This window comes from Liolophura sinensis, chromosome 1 (assembly GCF_032854445.1).
Source record: "Liolophura sinensis isolate JHLJ2023 chromosome 1, CUHK_Ljap_v2, whole genome shotgun sequence".
NCBI classification, from domain to species: domain Eukaryota; kingdom Metazoa; phylum Mollusca; class Polyplacophora; order Chitonida; family Chitonidae; genus Liolophura; species Liolophura sinensis.
Window position 1 is genome coordinate 49,746,993 of NC_088295.1, and position 17,244 is coordinate 49,764,236.

The window sequence follows — 17,244 nt, forward strand, 5'->3', positions numbered from 1 at the left end:
CTACCCGGAACCATACAGGAGGGTTGTACCCTCATCCCGGAGTACAAACCCGCTGTAAGTGACATGGTAGGTCTGGTAAGAGACCTCCCGGATCAGGCCTCTGGCTGGTCCCAGACGCTGGACCTGGAGATTGATGCCCTCGCCGGGGACCAACACAACCGCAAACCTGAGGGCTTCTGTGGTAACCCCAACGAACTCTGGGGTGCCGTCCTGCCCCACTTTTGCGGTCCAGTTTTGGGCACTTTTGGGGAAGTTGATAATTTCCAGGTATGTACTTATAACACGCTTGATTGCCTCAAATGTTGTGGTTAAAGGTCCAAGAAGGATCTTCCTGTATGTGTCTGTCCCTTTTGGTTTCCCCTGCAAGAAAGAGTATTTCAGATTGTATGATGCTAGATTCCAAACAAAAAAATTCCAAATAATTAATAGCAGCTGAAATATCCATTTTGTGTTAGAATTAGAGAATTAGAGATACATACTGTAATAAAAGTTAATGTGCGTTTCATGACAAATTTTAAGTTTGATATTCATTTTTACATGTTTTAAATATTGTTGCCGTACTCTTCGCAAACGAAGCTGAATAATGTTTTTTTTTATATAAAACTTACATGTGTGACGAAAATTTCCCCATCCAGTGTGGGACCCACTCTCACAAGAGATCTGCATCTGTTTCCGAAGGCGACGTCATCCAGGGGTAAGTCTGATAAATGATTATCAACACGTTTTATTGTAACAAACCAAATGAGTTATCATTGGAACACCGTTTCGCTTAGTTCTATACCATAAGGAAACGGCAAGCAAATTAACATATGAAGATTATGATCTTATTTATTTACTTATTTATTTATTTGACAGTATTTTAACTTCATACTCTTGACTTACAAGATGGCCGTGTGTTTTATGCATGCGTGGAGGAGACAGAAGTCCCCGGGGTAAACCACTGACTTTGGCTTGCAAGTTGCTGACCAACTTTCCCAGGTGTGATGGTACATACTTGCATAAGAAACTGGTCGAACACTGCGCAAACTCCCAAACAAGCCTCGTTGACAAATTATTGTCAAAAAGGCACCACAAACATTGAGAGGAGGGGAAAGTTTTGCCGTATATTGTAATAATCTAAGCAAGATGATTAGGGATGATTATCATAATAACCAATGCTGATCATGCGTTATACTTTTCTAAACTAAAGGGTTACGCTGAGGAAAGCAGATGGAATAAACACTTACTTCCAATGGGGCGAGGCGCTGTGGCAAGTAGGGCCGGCCGGGTGCGATTCCCTACAACAGACAAGTAGACATAAGGATGTTTAGAAACAGAATTACCTTGAGTTATTATTTGGGTAGTTGTAAATGATAAGTTAACAATCTTTGTCTATTACATGAGTAATATCACAGGAAATAAGCCGGGTGTGCACAATTCTACATCGAGGCTATATGGACAGTTATGTGATATTAAACTGTGTGACGCATCTAAAGATCGACGGCGTATTTACATAATACTCTCTCACCCGTAAACATGAAACTCACCTTTATGTCGCAGTGTTCTTCTTTTACAACGCGTTTTTGGCCTTAAGACATGGTGTTTCTTTGATGGCAAGAAATATTATATTAACGTTTTACGAATTTTAAACATATGGCATGTTTAATGGACAAATATTCAAAAGGGATTACTTTTACTGTGAGCATGTGGCCTGTATTCAGTAGCAAGGGTACATGTTTTAATCTTTTCACACAAATAAACCAAAGCATAATATAACTGTAAGGTGCTTACTCGTGGATTTTCCCCAAATGAAGAACACATGTAAAACCAATAATATGGTCATAGCCATCGTCAAGGTTTCACTGGAATCTGTGAAGAAAAGAAAAACGAGGTCAGAAAAACAGTATTCATTTTATAATCATGAAAATGTTAATAATGGTTTCGCCTATATTTCCTACAAAAACGTGCGATTTCTTCTTTTACAATCGGAACAGAGACATTCATCGCTGCTTGGTGGATGTATCAAGCTTTAAAAAATAAAACCATGTTTCCATCTTGTGAAAACCGTAGCGGATTTTATTTAAGACACTGGACAGAGCCCGGAGGAAACCCACAAGCATCCGCAGGTTACGGTAGCTTTTGTATTCGTCTAAGGTTGTAAGACTCCCATTCACATAGGCCAATCCTCTCCATACACCCAGTGCCTTGTGTAAACTAGTGTGCTTCACATCGGTGAGAAACTGCTGACTTTTTATACAGAGAAGCGTTAATTTGTAACTGATCATTTACCTTGTAGCTCTTGGTTTATCCAGATACAAAGTAGAGGTTTCCACCAAGGCGGCTCTGGGAGAGGGTGTCCAACCAATTGCCGTACCTTCCTCACGAACCTTTTGAGCGTTGTCGGCTCTCTGCATCTGCGGCAAACAAACTGGCCGTATATATAACACTAAATATACGCGTGTTCATGTTAGCAAATGATTATGTATATAGGAGAGGAAAACGAACAGAGCTGACAAACCCGCCCCTGGACAAGGAACTGTCATTGGCATGGAGGGAAGGCCTATATTCACCAAAGGTTTTGATTTACAGCAGACACCCTATGCTTGGATAATATAAGAGGCCCAAACAGTATACTTACTCTTCTTTTAGGCTGTTAAAAGACACAAGCTGCACTTTGTGTAAACACAAAACTAGTACTGTGGCTACTAGGAGTGATGTCACCTTCATCTTTACTGAACGAAAGCAACACACAACGTTGTCTATGTACCGAATCCTTGTCAACGACTATGACGTCACCCAGTTTTGTACTCGTGATTCTAGACCTTTACTTAACTTAACGAAACTGTGACGTCACTGCTTGTTGTTGACTTTTTGTCGAAGGCATTGTGTTGTTTACGTAACGTTTGTTACGTCAGTAAACCTAAAGACAAACGCGCATATACCATAAACTTCTATGATGCGCTCAAAACATATAGGCCTACAGAGTAGGCCTAGAGCAAACACAAATTTGACAATATACTGTTATTGGTGTAGATTAGATTCCTTTTATCTTCGATTTTCCCTTTCTAATTATGCATTCTACCCCGCTGTAAGTTGCGGGCCGTGTGCAAATATACTTATCAAATAGAGATGATCTTTCAAACAACATCGAGGGTGTCACGCAACACTCCGGCCAGTGCGTTTACCTCCCCAAGTAATATTATTTCATGCTGTTTATGTGTACAAAAAAAAGAATCTGAGTTTGTTTACTTCGAGAGATTTGCTTTGTAATTTATATAAATATAAACTAACGGAATTCCCTTCAGTGATAAAAGTATCATAGTAGTTTATAGATATCGCTTTTGGTTTTGCATGTTTTATATTTTACACCCAGACGCCATAACTTGGAAAAATAAACATTTGTTACAAGACGTTCCAGTCTGAGCTTAGCGGCACGAGGTCAACATCGAGGGTGTCACGCAACACTCCGGATCAACAACTATACAATAATAATAATTATTATAATAATAATTATAATTGTACTCCGGATCAACAATATAGATCAACAACCTCAACAACAACCCCTAGTTTACATGTACAGTAAACTTACATTTCTACGTCACGCGACAAAAAGACACGACGTCATACATACGCACCTTTGACGTATATAGGACAACTGCTATGGCTTGAGTTTGACGGTGATTGGTCTGAAATGCATGTTCACTGTGGATGGAGTAAAACAGAAGGACAGCATGAAATATGCAGTTTTCGCCACATGTCTTCATTTTTGGGTAAAATACACGTTAACACGTTCATCTTGGTGTTTGTTGTGTAACCCAATACCGCTGAATCTTGTTTCGTACCTCGTCAAATCCCTCCGTTCAGTGATATCGGGTTACACAACAAACGCTGCTACGGCGGTGTTAAACCCTATAGCCAACCTCAAAAACCACACCTAGAATAATGTTACGGATTGTCCAGCAGATCTTAAAACATCCTATCCAAAGTTCTTTATAAGGAAAGCTACCAAGCTACGTTCATCCTTCCACGTCGAGGAGATCATATTCGCTTGTCCTGTACTGGCACACTGAAGAAATTTATCTGTTAAATTTAACAGAAAGTCTGTTATCTCAGTGAAGCCAGGATATATTCTGTTATTACAGAATACTATTCTGTTAATTATAACACACATGCTGTATAATTCAACATAACCATTCTATTAGACTAACAGGAGATTATGTTGCATATGACAAAATATTGTGTTCACAGAATAAGTTCTAGCATTACTCAGACAACAAACTTTCTGTTAGATTTAACAGGTTAATTTTTTGAGTGTGCATAAATTAGAGTCAAACAGGAAGTATCCTTTACACTGAAATTTCGATTGTTTTTCGCCTCCAGACGTAAAGCTATCGGAAATATTTTAATTAAAATTTCACTTAGTGTTGCTACAAATCAGTTTATGTACTAAATTTTGCTCTATAATGGCATTATGGGTTAGAGTGTAATTTGATAATTTGCAAATGCGCTAACTTCACGTAGGTCATAACCAGGGATCTTCCTCTGAAGTAATGGTCACATGGCCAGAAAACCATAACTGAACTGACCGTACAAGCGTGGTTAACAGTATGTATTGTCGACGTCATGTTATGCCCCCGCCCACTACCTACCCGCCAAAAAAAAACATAAAAAACAAGATAAATAAAGAAATAAACAAAAAAATTTTTGAAAATTTAAAATGCAATGCTCGCTTTACTTTTGTGAAATTTAACAGAATGGACATTTTCTTTTCTACCTGTTCAAGCAGATCAACGGACTGTACTTTTTTTGTTTGATGAAATGTTTTCATGTCAGTGAAAACGAGCAGGATACTGACATTTGTAATTCGAATTGTCGAACAAGGTAACTCAGCACTGAACAATCCAGAGAGAAATTCAGGTCTATTTCTGAAAAAACGCCGTAAAACAATTTCCTTCACTTGTAATGCCGTAGACCCAGGCTCATTTGGGTTGAAATGCAGAGTCATTCCAAACGGACCTAACAACAAATCTCCGACTGGTTCGGACGTGCATTTAAAGGTTTTATTTTCCCTGATTTCAAGCCACAATGCGATAAAGTAAATAATTAACATAAGCAACTTTCCATAAGAAGTTACATGCACAAGTTCTGTAAAATCATTAAGAAGAAACTAAAAATGTTATCAGTTTCAATTTACTATTTATACGAATAAAAATCAAAACCTAATATAACTACTCTGAAAGGCCTCGTAAACAATCTCCCTCACTCATATGCCGTATATATAGACCCACGTGATCGGCCTATTCGGTTTGACGGGTCATTCCATATGGACCTAACAACAAAGCTTCGACTGGTTCGGACGTCCGTTCAAAGTTTTTATTTTTCTGTTTTAAAACCAAAAGGCGATACAGCAACTAATTACTATAAGCAATTGTTCTGTACGAAGCTACATGAACATAATTCCTCTGGAATCATAAGGAACATTGGAATAACATGCGGTATAATGAATTATGTTAGCTACACAGTACACCTATAAACTTAACTGTCTAACAAGTGAATATATTCTTCAGTTTGTTTGGAAATGTTGTCTGTGACTCACATGGCCGGCCTCGGTTAAAGATTTTGCAATTCCTCTGTTCTTGCTGTTCATGGGATCTTCGTGGTGATCATTAACCGTCGACGACGCTTGTGTGAACGTCTACGCAGTCTAATGTACGTTAAATACGTAGATAATAATATTCGATCGCTAACTTAATTGTCGAAGGTCGGTGGTGTTCCCTGGCACTGACCACCATACTATATATAAGTGAAAAATTCTTGTATATGCATGGCCTTAAACAACAATCAAATAAACAGATATATCTCGATTAAATATTCTTGAGTATGGCGTAAAACAGCAAACAAATAACCAAATAAATTTCAATTAAATAAATTAATTAAATAAATAACAGAACACTGTGTACTGGGTGAGGATGGTTATAATGTGTCAAAACGAAAGCGATGAGGACATTCAGTAGAAGGTTTATAAGAAGTATTTACTGCAGCCTATACAATCCACCAGTCCGCACGCCGCTGAAGCATGCAGACGAACAGTGAAACTATATAAAACTATTACAGTTCATCTTTTTCCAGATTTAAAGTGCTACTTTTATGTTTTACTTTCTGCCCTGGTTTATCCCTTTGCACCTCCGCCTCCTCGTCCGCGAGAATCTCTTCCTCTTCGTCGTTCTCATTTACGAGAACATAAACTTCGTTCTCATCCGGGGACTCTGGCTTCTTGCTTGTCTTTTCAACCTCCTCTGTATACAGGGAAGTAAAGGTTGACTTATAATACAACACCATGCGACTTACAATGCTCAATTCTTATACAAAGCAGTTGACATTAGATTACAGATCAATCTATCCGTAGCTCAATTCCAAACATTTTCTTTGACTGATAACATATCGTCTCAGGAATTAAGAAATTATACGTCATCCAGAGTGAGTCTCTCAAAGCCTCTACGCATAAACTGCATTTAATTGGGCTTGACTTCAGCAATGATATGCCCAACCAAGGAAGACATTCCTTACTAACTTCTTTTCAACCAATGTGTCACTATATCTTATCAGCTACTGCCGCTCTTTTACTTCTCGTATAATAATAGATGGATTTAATGTAATGCACCAATGCGTCGTACAGGCCAAGGGTACAGATTTGATGCTGATTGGCTGATTGGCATTGGCTGATTGGCATTGCAAGCAGACGCATGATAGATAATTAGGTTGAAGCGTACACCTTTTTTGTAGACATGAACTAATATCTACATTTTCGGGCATTGCAAATTATTCAGCTAAGCAAAATCTGTATGCCAAGTGCTACAGCCAATCATGGTGTACTAGAACTAGTTGCCTTTACACGCATGCTTACTTTTCTCTCGGTGTGCTTGTAGTTTAGCTTTGGCATCCTCTCTAGATGTGTAATGTTCTGTAGTTTCTTTCTCCTTCTTCCCTGCAGCTGACGTTTCGCCTTGGCCTACACCTAGCTGCTGTTTGGCGTCTATAAAGGGGGAAAATCGTAATCGTAAGCCATGACCTTCATACAAGACGCATCAAAAACCGGGTCAAAGAGGCCTTGCAAGTGACATACATATATAGCTAATCCGATCAAAAGGTGATGTATCGATGCCTGCATGGTCTTCGTTTAAGTCCAACCTGAATGCATGGGCTTAATATGGCAACGCACATCAACCAAATACCAATGATACTGGATTTATCAGGAGCAAAAATTCGATTTTTAAAAACATTTTGAAATACAGTCGCGCTACTTGTCCGCACTTCGTGTGTTGGCTTATCCTTTCCTTTACATTACAACAGCGGCCTCCGTGGACGAGTGGTTAGCTTTCTACTGCACTACAATGTCTTATGAGTCTCTCATCATGGGATTGTTGTGAGTTTATGTTGGCATCCTCTCCAGAGGTACGAGCAAAGGCCTACCGGTAACCCCACCAAATAAATAGAACATATCTGATGACATGTATGAAATGGACCAAATTCCAACTTACACAAGTATATACATAAATCCCATATGTTAGAAATACTGGAGAAAAGAATGCAGCAATACTATACTATTTCTTTTAGCCAGCAGCCTACATGTATATCCAGCAGTCAGTAAAATCAGCCATACTCGCTACCAAATTTGCCTTTAGTGAGTGACAACGTAACAACATTCGTTCTACACGTGAATGTGTTTGACGTTCATATTCTTGCAAGGAAAATAAAGTCAGAACACTTTTTCTAATTCATAATGTTTCGACGGCAAAAACCCATTGCCTCATGCAGGAGACGCCAGAATAATTCAACAACCAGGGGCATGCGGGATATTGGGCTGAGTTCAACATGTTTTGAAGGCGGGCGACACCAGTGACCTAAACTGCTATGGACTTTACTGTAACCCCTGTTTCTGACACTGCCATGTTTGAAATTGTTTACACCTATTTAATATAACATAACTTTAATAAATGAATATTACTTTATCTCTTGTAGTATATGATCTCACGGCGGTATGGTTTCAGAGATCTATTCACAAAGACAGTTAGGTAATTAAAACGAGGTAGTCTATTCACAAAGACAGTAGGTTCTTATTCCGTGGAGTTCTTTCTAACAAGGAGGTGGTATGGTCTATTCTACCTCCCTGGTTCTAAGAGCTTGTTGGCGCAGCCATTGTAAAACAAATTACTCTCTACACTCACTCGTTTTTTAATAATTATGACGTCACCAGAGGCAATAAGTTCTCGGTGTCGAAACTAAGCTTATCACTGTGTAGTTTAACATTACGAATTAGAAAAAGTATTCTAACTGCATTCTCTGTGTAGTAATACGGACGTCCAACATACCAATATGTAGGGCTTGCATGGATTATTACATGTCATTGACTAAAGGCAATTTTGCTAGCGAGTATGACTGATTTTACAGATAGCTGAAAATAGGCGACTGGCTAAAAGAAACAGACTATCGAACTTTTTTGTTTCTTCCATTTTGTCCGGGGGAAAAAACTATCATTGCATTGAAATTCACACCGAATATTCAAGTTATCACCTATACACACACCTATATTCGCCATCTTGGATTTGATGTCAGGCATTGTGCCTGTTCGTACAAACTGATCAATACTCTGTACAAGAACACCCTCTAATTGTTCTACGTACTCGGTGATGAAAGCTTGGGTAAGCGGATCCAGTCCCTTCTGTTAAAACAACATAAACGGATGACAAAAACCAGAATTGAATTTGCCAAGGAGAAATTTTCATATTTAATGCGAAGTCCGCGTTGAAAATAGGAGTATTAATCTCCATTTTATGTATTTAAATCTGCTTATAGAGGAATGACTGACTGATTTTGTAAGACCATTCTGAAGTCCTTTTCACTGGAACGATAGAGGTCATTTATATGAGAGGAGGAGACTGGAAACCTATAAAGGAAGGAATCTATATATGGGTGCGTGTGTGCGTGTACATGTACGGGTGGGTGCATGTATATGTGTAAGTAAGGGTATACCTTTCGATTTTCTCCGCATCCTGTCGTCTGATGAGCTTCCTATCTGTGGACCCATGCAAGTGCCGTGTCGAGTATTGGAGACTAGGTCATGATAACGCCATGGACGAGTACCGCACTAGCTGATATATAAGTAAGAAGTATGTAGATAACAGGATCACCAGCTTGCTCATTCATTTGCAAACGTACCTGAGACTTGGCCTGTACGTCTGCCTGTTGATCAGCGATGATGTCCCCATAATCAGCCAGTCGGTCAGTCAGCAAACCTCTTAACCTCTGCACAGTCTGCATGACGAAGAAGCTCAGACTGACAGAACTGCCCATATGAATGTGAAATAAATAATACTGCCATACAATGGCCTTTGGGGCCGGAACCACGAGAGAATTTTTACGACATACTGTATGTGGCCTTAATAATATTTGTAAAGTGTTCCTAATTTTAAGCGTTTAAATCAATCCTCGAACCTTGACTGAAGTCCAAACGCGCTTTGTAGAATCGGTTCTTAATTTGTCTAGTCGTCATGTATACCAGGTATTATGATCAAAATATGCATGCTAGAATAACTGAAATTGCTCTGACTTATTTTTTAGACAGAAGACAACAAAGTATACCTTGTTCTCACCCTTCAAAGTGCTCAGATTTATGCCGATACCCAGTCTTCGGAAAACTAACAAAGGTTAACAAAGGTATATATATATATATATATATATATATATATATATATACCGAAAGTGTCTTTCGTTAAATGTTTCCTATATTAGCTTTTTATACGTACGATTTGTGAAAGATTCTCCACGTCCTGTAGGGAAAATTCCCCATCTGTGTCCACATCCAGGGACTGAAACAACTTCAACAACAGAGTGCACACACACTTGTACTATAACAAATCCATTCTTTTTTTGTTGCTGTTTTTTGTACATGCACATATCCTGGGTATGAGTTTTATTGAGTTGTCAAACTTAGTCCAAAATTTTACATTGTCAGCTAAAAGGGTGCAAAGACACAAAACCTGCTACTTCCATAAAAATTACGACAGTGCATGTTGTCATTCCTATAATAATTTTATGAAAAGTATCATGGAACTAAAATTTCTTCATTAATTTTCCGTTCATCCGTACCCAGGAAGTAATTCAATGTGTACAATTTTGCTATGTGAAACTCGCGATGTAAACAAGGCGTGCATCATAGGTACCCAGTTTGGTACACATTTAAAGTATAACGTCCGAAAAGTACACAAATATGTTTATGCAAGGTAAACATTATAATGTATGTGTCCAAATGTGTAACAATTTACAGTTACAGTCTTGTGTATGTTTTCTATTTACACAGTTGCTTTAAGAAAGTAATATGGCACAATACTTGTAGATTTAATGTGTGTAGCTATACTCTCACTACCGCATTCTATAATGATCTTCGGACGATGATGTAGTCGATCGTCGGTGGGCCTCAAATGAACAGGCCACATGCCTCCCATGGGCCTCTCTGGCCCCAGTAAGCAAGCACAATGCTGTAGTTTGCCCAGCATGATATTTCTGGAGCTCGGCGGATTTCCTGGAATCTATTGTCAGGTAGGCTTGTTTATACTTGTCATGTGTTTGTACCTCCTGTGTGATGTCATCAAACTCTTCCGTCCATTCCGTCATATTGGCCAACAGAGAACGATCCTGTCACATAGTTTGAACCAGAAACATACATTACTCAGAAAAATCAACCATTTATGGGCAATAAGAAAAATCTTTTCTTTATCTTTTTTTTCTTGTTAATTTAAATATTTTTAAAAAATACACATTAAGCGAAAATGACGTACATCTTGTAATATCGTTGAGTTATCACAAGTATTTTATATTTGAATATATAATTAATTGTTTGAGCTTAAACCAACTAGTGCGTATAAGACATTTAATTTTGACATGTTTATACATATATAATGCTTTATCGTTGGGGGTTATTTCGTACATTAACCATAGGATAATGAGATACATTTTCCCGCGCAATGACGGCTCAGGTTCAAGCTGTGTTGACCATTCTTCTCTTCCATTGCATAGGTAATACGCTAACAGTTTACCCACAAAAACGTCATCGCAACAACAGGAATGAACAATATACTTGAGGCCGATTGCACATAACATTTTCTGACTAAAGTCAAAATTTAAAAGACTGTGTACGATGCTTAGTTTTTGTTGAAATTTGGATACATCTGTCTTAAGACAACATTGATGAGGAGAGAAAATTTTAATTTCTAAAGCCCCAAAACAAGCTTTGAGATCTTATTTCAAATTTTCACTTAAGTCAGAAATGGCTTCGCGGAATCGGTCCTTGGTCCAGAAATCACCCCGATGGTTTTGTGACGAATGTCATGAATGATATGTTGCTTTCATATAGCAGTGCAGGTGGTTGTTTCCTGATGCTCGCACAAAGGAATTACAATAGAAAAACAAATTAAACAAATTAATTATTCTCCTTTTGGAGTGAAAGTTACCTTCTTCAAGATGTCCCGGAAAGTCTCATATGGCAGCTTGACTTTGTTCAACACGTACGTAATGAAATGATGTCTGTTTACATCAAAATGAAGAAAAAAATCAAGTTTCATTGCATTAATTGAACAGTATATATGCATTTATGTCTTTCGCCGTTTGCTTCGATAAATATTTTATGAGGAGGATTTAGGGTCTATGTATACTACAACATATGTCACCTGTTCTTTTTAAGCCTTATACTCAAACGTGAACATAAAACTGCTGACGGCATCTTGCTTTTAAACATCAGCCTTCTGCAGTTAAAGTGTATGAGTGGCTAACAGATATTACCTCAGTGAGATTGTATAAGACTTCCTGCGACTCACAGAATAAAGTCTTGGTCGGTAGTGTAAGGCAAAAGCTGATCCTGAAAGTGGTAGTGTCCTAACGTCTGATTGGCTGAAAATCCACGACAGTCTTTCTCCGACACGGACTTATCATGGCGATGAAATGTCACGTCTACCGATATTGTTCTTCCGTACGAGTTGACTTGCTGAAACCTATATAACGGTTACAGAAACAGTTAATAATACATGTATACAAAGCCAAAAATATACTGGATATTAAATGTGCATGTACAGTATTTATATGTACACATAAATAGAAGTATTTATGTGTATGCAAGTGATACGAGGACATTGAGAACCTGCTTGTGTTCACTTGCCCTTTAACGTTACAACCTCCATGGTTTCCATGGCGACGTAAATTGGCGTCGTAGTAAAATTCTAAACGTTATGAATACATGTGCCAACGTACATAGAGACGAACGTGAGAGAACTTCGAACAAAGCTTCGATAAAGCTACGAACGCTTGTACACTAGCTACAACGTGTATAGTAACGCTACGAACGCTAAAAATAAGCCTGTATATACTCGCGTATAATTGTACTTACCACTGAGCAGGTAAGTAGATGCAATCTCCAGGACTAACTGAACTGCGGACAAACCCCACGTTCCGTAATCCTGGAAACCGTGTCAGATTCACGCGTTTGACGTCAATGGTACTGACATCGTCTGGCATCTAAAATGACAGGATTTTTTATTTGGTCTGTTTTTTTTTTTTCAAGATTTGCTGGATTAACTATGATGTATGAGCAGTCACTTTACAGCATTAACTCGGACAAAGATTCAAACTGAGCGAGTGACTAAATCTGCAGTCAATGGGGACAAGTCGCAATATTTATGCCCAACAGATGGCGCTTTCAGGATGAAGTTTATTAAGATCTCATGCACGTATCTGATTAAAACGTGTTGTGAGATGTGATGGACTGCAGAACAATGACATAAAGGTCTACATTCTTTGTTGGACGATAATTTATATGCATTTAATGGCATCTCGATATACAAGATGTTACACATACATATAGCCGGCGACTCCGTAGCTCAGTTGGTTAGCGCGCTAGCACAGGGTAATGACCCAGGTGTCTCTCACCAATGCGGTCGCTGTGAGTTCAAGTCCAGCTCATGCTGGCTTCCTCTCCGGCCGTAATTGGGAAGGTCTGTCAGCAATCTGTGGATGGTCGTGGGTTTCCCCCGGACTCTGCCCGGTTTCCTCCCACCATAATGCTGGCCGCCGTCGTATAAATGAAATATTATTGAGTACGGCGTAAAACACCAATCAAATAAATAAATAAATACATACAGCCTGGGCGGGTCTCTCCATCTACTCCAAAATTAAGAATGTGATATACATTGCTTATGTACTAACAAGGATAACCCCACAAGAACCCGCGCATATACGGCGACAACCGGGAAAGGAAACAAGTCTAACAAGACTTGTTCACCATGATATTTTGTATAATTATACATATATATAGCCTGGATATGTTAGCAACGTATTTTTGTATACTTCTTCTAGTCCCACCTTTTGCGAGAATTGGGCTGGATCAACCAGGGTGACCTCTACAGTGCCAGACATGACGCATTTCATACCGTCTTTGACCCGTTGCACAACTTGCTGAAAGCTGTCTCTCCCAGAGTACCATAGAAGCTACAACACACGGAAACTTTGTGTTATAAACATATACAACCTTTAGCGTACATAACATGACGGCCATTATCTGTGGTAATGTTGTGTTAATAGATACATGGATAAACATTAAGCGGAATCGTACCAATTAAACAAAGTGCATACACATTAAACACATTTCTACTTCTCCATATTACAAACAGGCTACTTTCACCATTATATGTGATGCAAATGTGAGAAGATGCCCAAAGTCATTTATAATTTATACTGAGTGCCTGGCAAAAAACCACCAATCAGGAGCAAGTTACTGACAAACATTCAAATACGTGACCTACGGATATGCACACCATATTGGTGGAAGCGCAAATGGCAATAGGAGTGTCGTGGACCGCTTGTTGTCACCAAGGCAACACGAACAGTGAGAGCGGGGAAATCCACAAATCCCATGTACAAAGTAGGTTATTACAATGACAGGTATTGTGGCTATTTTATACGAAATCGCTCGAAGTAAGCAAATTGTTACTTTTGTCATTCAAAAAGAACATCTAATCCAATAACAGATAACATGTCTTATTCCGGTAAATATTTTGTTTATCTGTATTTGCACTTTAAAACGCTTATTTTTGACCGGCCGTACAAAGATAAGCACAATAATACCCTCGCCCCGTCCCAAAGGTCTCTTCCACGTTAATCTATACTCACGTTTTGAGACATCTGCTTCATGACAACGTTACATATCATACAGTCTGGCAAGTACATGTCGTCCCTGCAACCACAAATGCTTAAATATGATGTTAAATGTTAAATATACTGGAAAATTTTTGAAACGCAGTGATCAGCGCAAATTCATACTATTTTCTATTTTTTAACAAATATCTACATGTACATCATTTGTGCAGTTGCATGCGTGTTACCGTTCAAAATCGGTAACAAAGCTCGTAAAATTTATAAAGCGGGTTGCTCACAAGTTTTTCATACGTTAGAATCAATTTAACACCAGGAATGCGTACATGTACGAGTCTGATAGTCACTGAAAAACATTATAGCGAACATAGCCTCTAAAACGGGCTACCTCAATGGTGTTTATAAGCCCATGACGAAATGAATACTCTTAGAAACCAGAAAAAGACAGCACTGACACATGGTTCACTGACAGTGTAATTCCTTGCTTTGTTTCTTTCTTCAACCCTAGTTGTTTGTTCATTTAAATATGGCCTCTAGTCGCTGTCGTATAAATAGATCGCCATCCAGCAATGGAATTCTGTGTGGGATATGGTAAACTGAGCTGACATACACGTTTTAGGTCCATCGTTCCTCGGGTTTATGGTGTGGGTTGTTCACTCATTGTGCAATGGGTGTTCATCCGAGCATTCGGTCATTAATGCACATTATATTGTTAAAGGGGGAAGAGGTAGATTTTTTCATGCATTTTTGTCACCCTGTAGAGCTTACAACTGTCATGGTGGTCGCCGTGTTCGTCTTTTGATTTGGCTAACAGATTTGTCATATCTCTTTTGTGCAGATTTATGTATGTGTGGGACCACTGCCGCTTAAATGACCAATCTGGAGATCAAAAATAAAGAATGGCTTATTCATGAATTCCTTTACATAGCCACATGATCCAAATCGGAATTGAACACCTTACAATCAAGAAAGTAAAACTTAGCAAAACGAAAAACGAGCGACGTTTCAGTACAGGTGCTAATACCGTTAGCAAGCAGACGGTTATTGCGTGATAACGGTATTGGTACCTAAACTGAAACGCCACTCACTGAACAAATAGAAGTGGTGATCCGCATATTCGTTTTATTATCAAATTAAACTTCTAAGTGCCATTGAAAGAAGTCATTTGTCAAACTTACCACATGAATAGCGGCACTTCGGTATTTATGTGCCAATTCTTTTTAACGTATCTCTGCAGAAAGTTTCGTACTGTGACTTCGCGTTCTGTGGAGGACTCGTCAAGGACGCTAACCCATGATGTAAAAGCTTGTGGTCGCGAAATAAGATGGTCGTCCCTTTGCCAGTGGTCAAATGCCGGGAAATGCCGACTGGATCCTTGGAGGAGAACGGGTTTCCGGGCCAAAATATATTCATTTAAAAACTTAGGTGGTTTTAAGTCGGGTGAAACAGACTCAATATCTTTGACTGTACCACTTGCCCCAAAGAAATCCATATGTCCCGACTCTAAAGTCTCGTCGGCGCCAGACGAGAGCTTATCACGGGCCTGTCCATTGTCCGTCTTGTCGTCTGCCGTTGTCGATCTCTGCTCTTCTGCTGCAGATGTATTACACACTAAAAAACTAACAACAATGATACCTGTTAATAACGATAATCTTGGCACAGGCACGCCTTTGCTTACGTGGCCCATAGCTGGGTGATAAATATGTTCATGAAGCTCCAAGACTAATAGGCCTTCCTAAAACACGGTGGACTTGAGAACTTGACACCTGCATGGTTTCTGTGTATACGCTCATCTGTCTCGGGAGACGTATATAGATAGGCATATAGATAAGCCTGTTCCACTGTACTGATAAATTAGCCTACATTTACAAACATATCATATACATCTGACGGACAAATATGTATATATAATTAATGTAATAATAGCTGCGGTGAATACATTCCCTAGCATCACTCACACAACAGGCTTGCTGTTTACATGTTTCAAATTAGTTTTTTTCCGAGTAAGTCTCCCTAAAAAAACTCCCAGTGTATAAGATTGCAGGTGTTTTTTTTTCCGCGGAAAACTCCATTTAAAATAGTAGGAAGAAATGAATATATATTCCAAGTTATGAATGTTTCATGCCGTTAATTGGTCGTGTTTAATTAGTCGTTTGCATGCTATTCTATATCTCAATTCTACTATCTCGATATTTGTTAGTACACAGGTAGCCCATGTAAGAGCGGCCTCTTTGAAATGACGTGGTTATATAAAATATCCTTGTCCAATAAAAGCTCTGTTTCTGTTATGAATCTGTGGGACTCTGTGTTACGTATATATGTAGACATTGTAGACATTTGTGCTGTACTTTTAAAGTAGATCCTTCATGAGGCACTGATGCGTTTGATAGTTTGATGTCCCCCAAATCAATTCAGATCATTTAAAGCACAGAAAACAGAAAAAAAGGCGGAAGAATTTGGTATAAAATTTGAGAAAGCACACTTGTAATGGGTTGCTGTCAGTGTCGATTTGTTTTCAGGCCAATCCTTTCCAGGGATTTTATGCATGCCGTATAGGCCTACATCACCGGGTCAGGGCTTTGCGGCAGACAGGATGTAGGCAGACGATCCAACTTTATATTGAGTTATTGTTTAAGTGGAGCTGGTTAACGTTTTATTTTATTAAATGCATTTTACTGTTTAATGTGTAGGGAATATTTAATGTGGAAATATGGGCGTTATAGATCTCCTTTAAGAGTGTGTCCAGTTATTTTCGTGTACCTCGCTTTTGCTTTCAAGCTTTCAATCCTAAAGGTCAGATTTTAAAATACCCAATTCTGTTACAAATGGAAGATCCAACACCCGCTTTTCAAAGCACAATTGTTAAAGTCTGGAAAACATCGTTTGCTATGGCCATTTTGGTACCTTTGTGTAGTGGTTTCCATGCATGGTCTGATATATAATTATACAAAATTAGGTAGGCTGCCAATCTCATGTAACCACAAGACGCAGGAATTTGAAAAATACACGTACGAAGACCATAAAAGAAAACATGCAAAACATGCAGTTATGAATATATTGAAGATAAGC

At 38.8% G+C, this 17,244-nt stretch overlaps 1 protein-coding gene across 1 annotated transcript; it reads right to left on the reverse strand.

Moving 5' to 3' along the window:
• LOC135461794 (uncharacterized) lies at positions 1 to 15,862 on the reverse strand. Its single transcript, XM_064739035.1, has 14 exons — positions 15,354 to 15,862; positions 14,194 to 14,257; positions 13,387 to 13,512; positions 12,416 to 12,543; positions 11,850 to 12,023; positions 11,487 to 11,559; positions 10,609 to 10,671; positions 9,783 to 9,854; positions 9,196 to 9,291; positions 8,563 to 8,698; positions 6,884 to 7,012; positions 6,136 to 6,275; positions 1,227 to 1,277; positions 1 to 360 (listed from the first exon to the last, which is right to left on the reverse strand). Exons 1-14 carry the CDS (start codon positions 15,860 to 15,862, stop codon positions 1 to 3), a joined length of 2,121 nt encoding a protein of 706 aa, XP_064595105.1.
• Between the last annotated feature and the right edge of the window lie 1,382 nt (positions 15,863 to 17,244).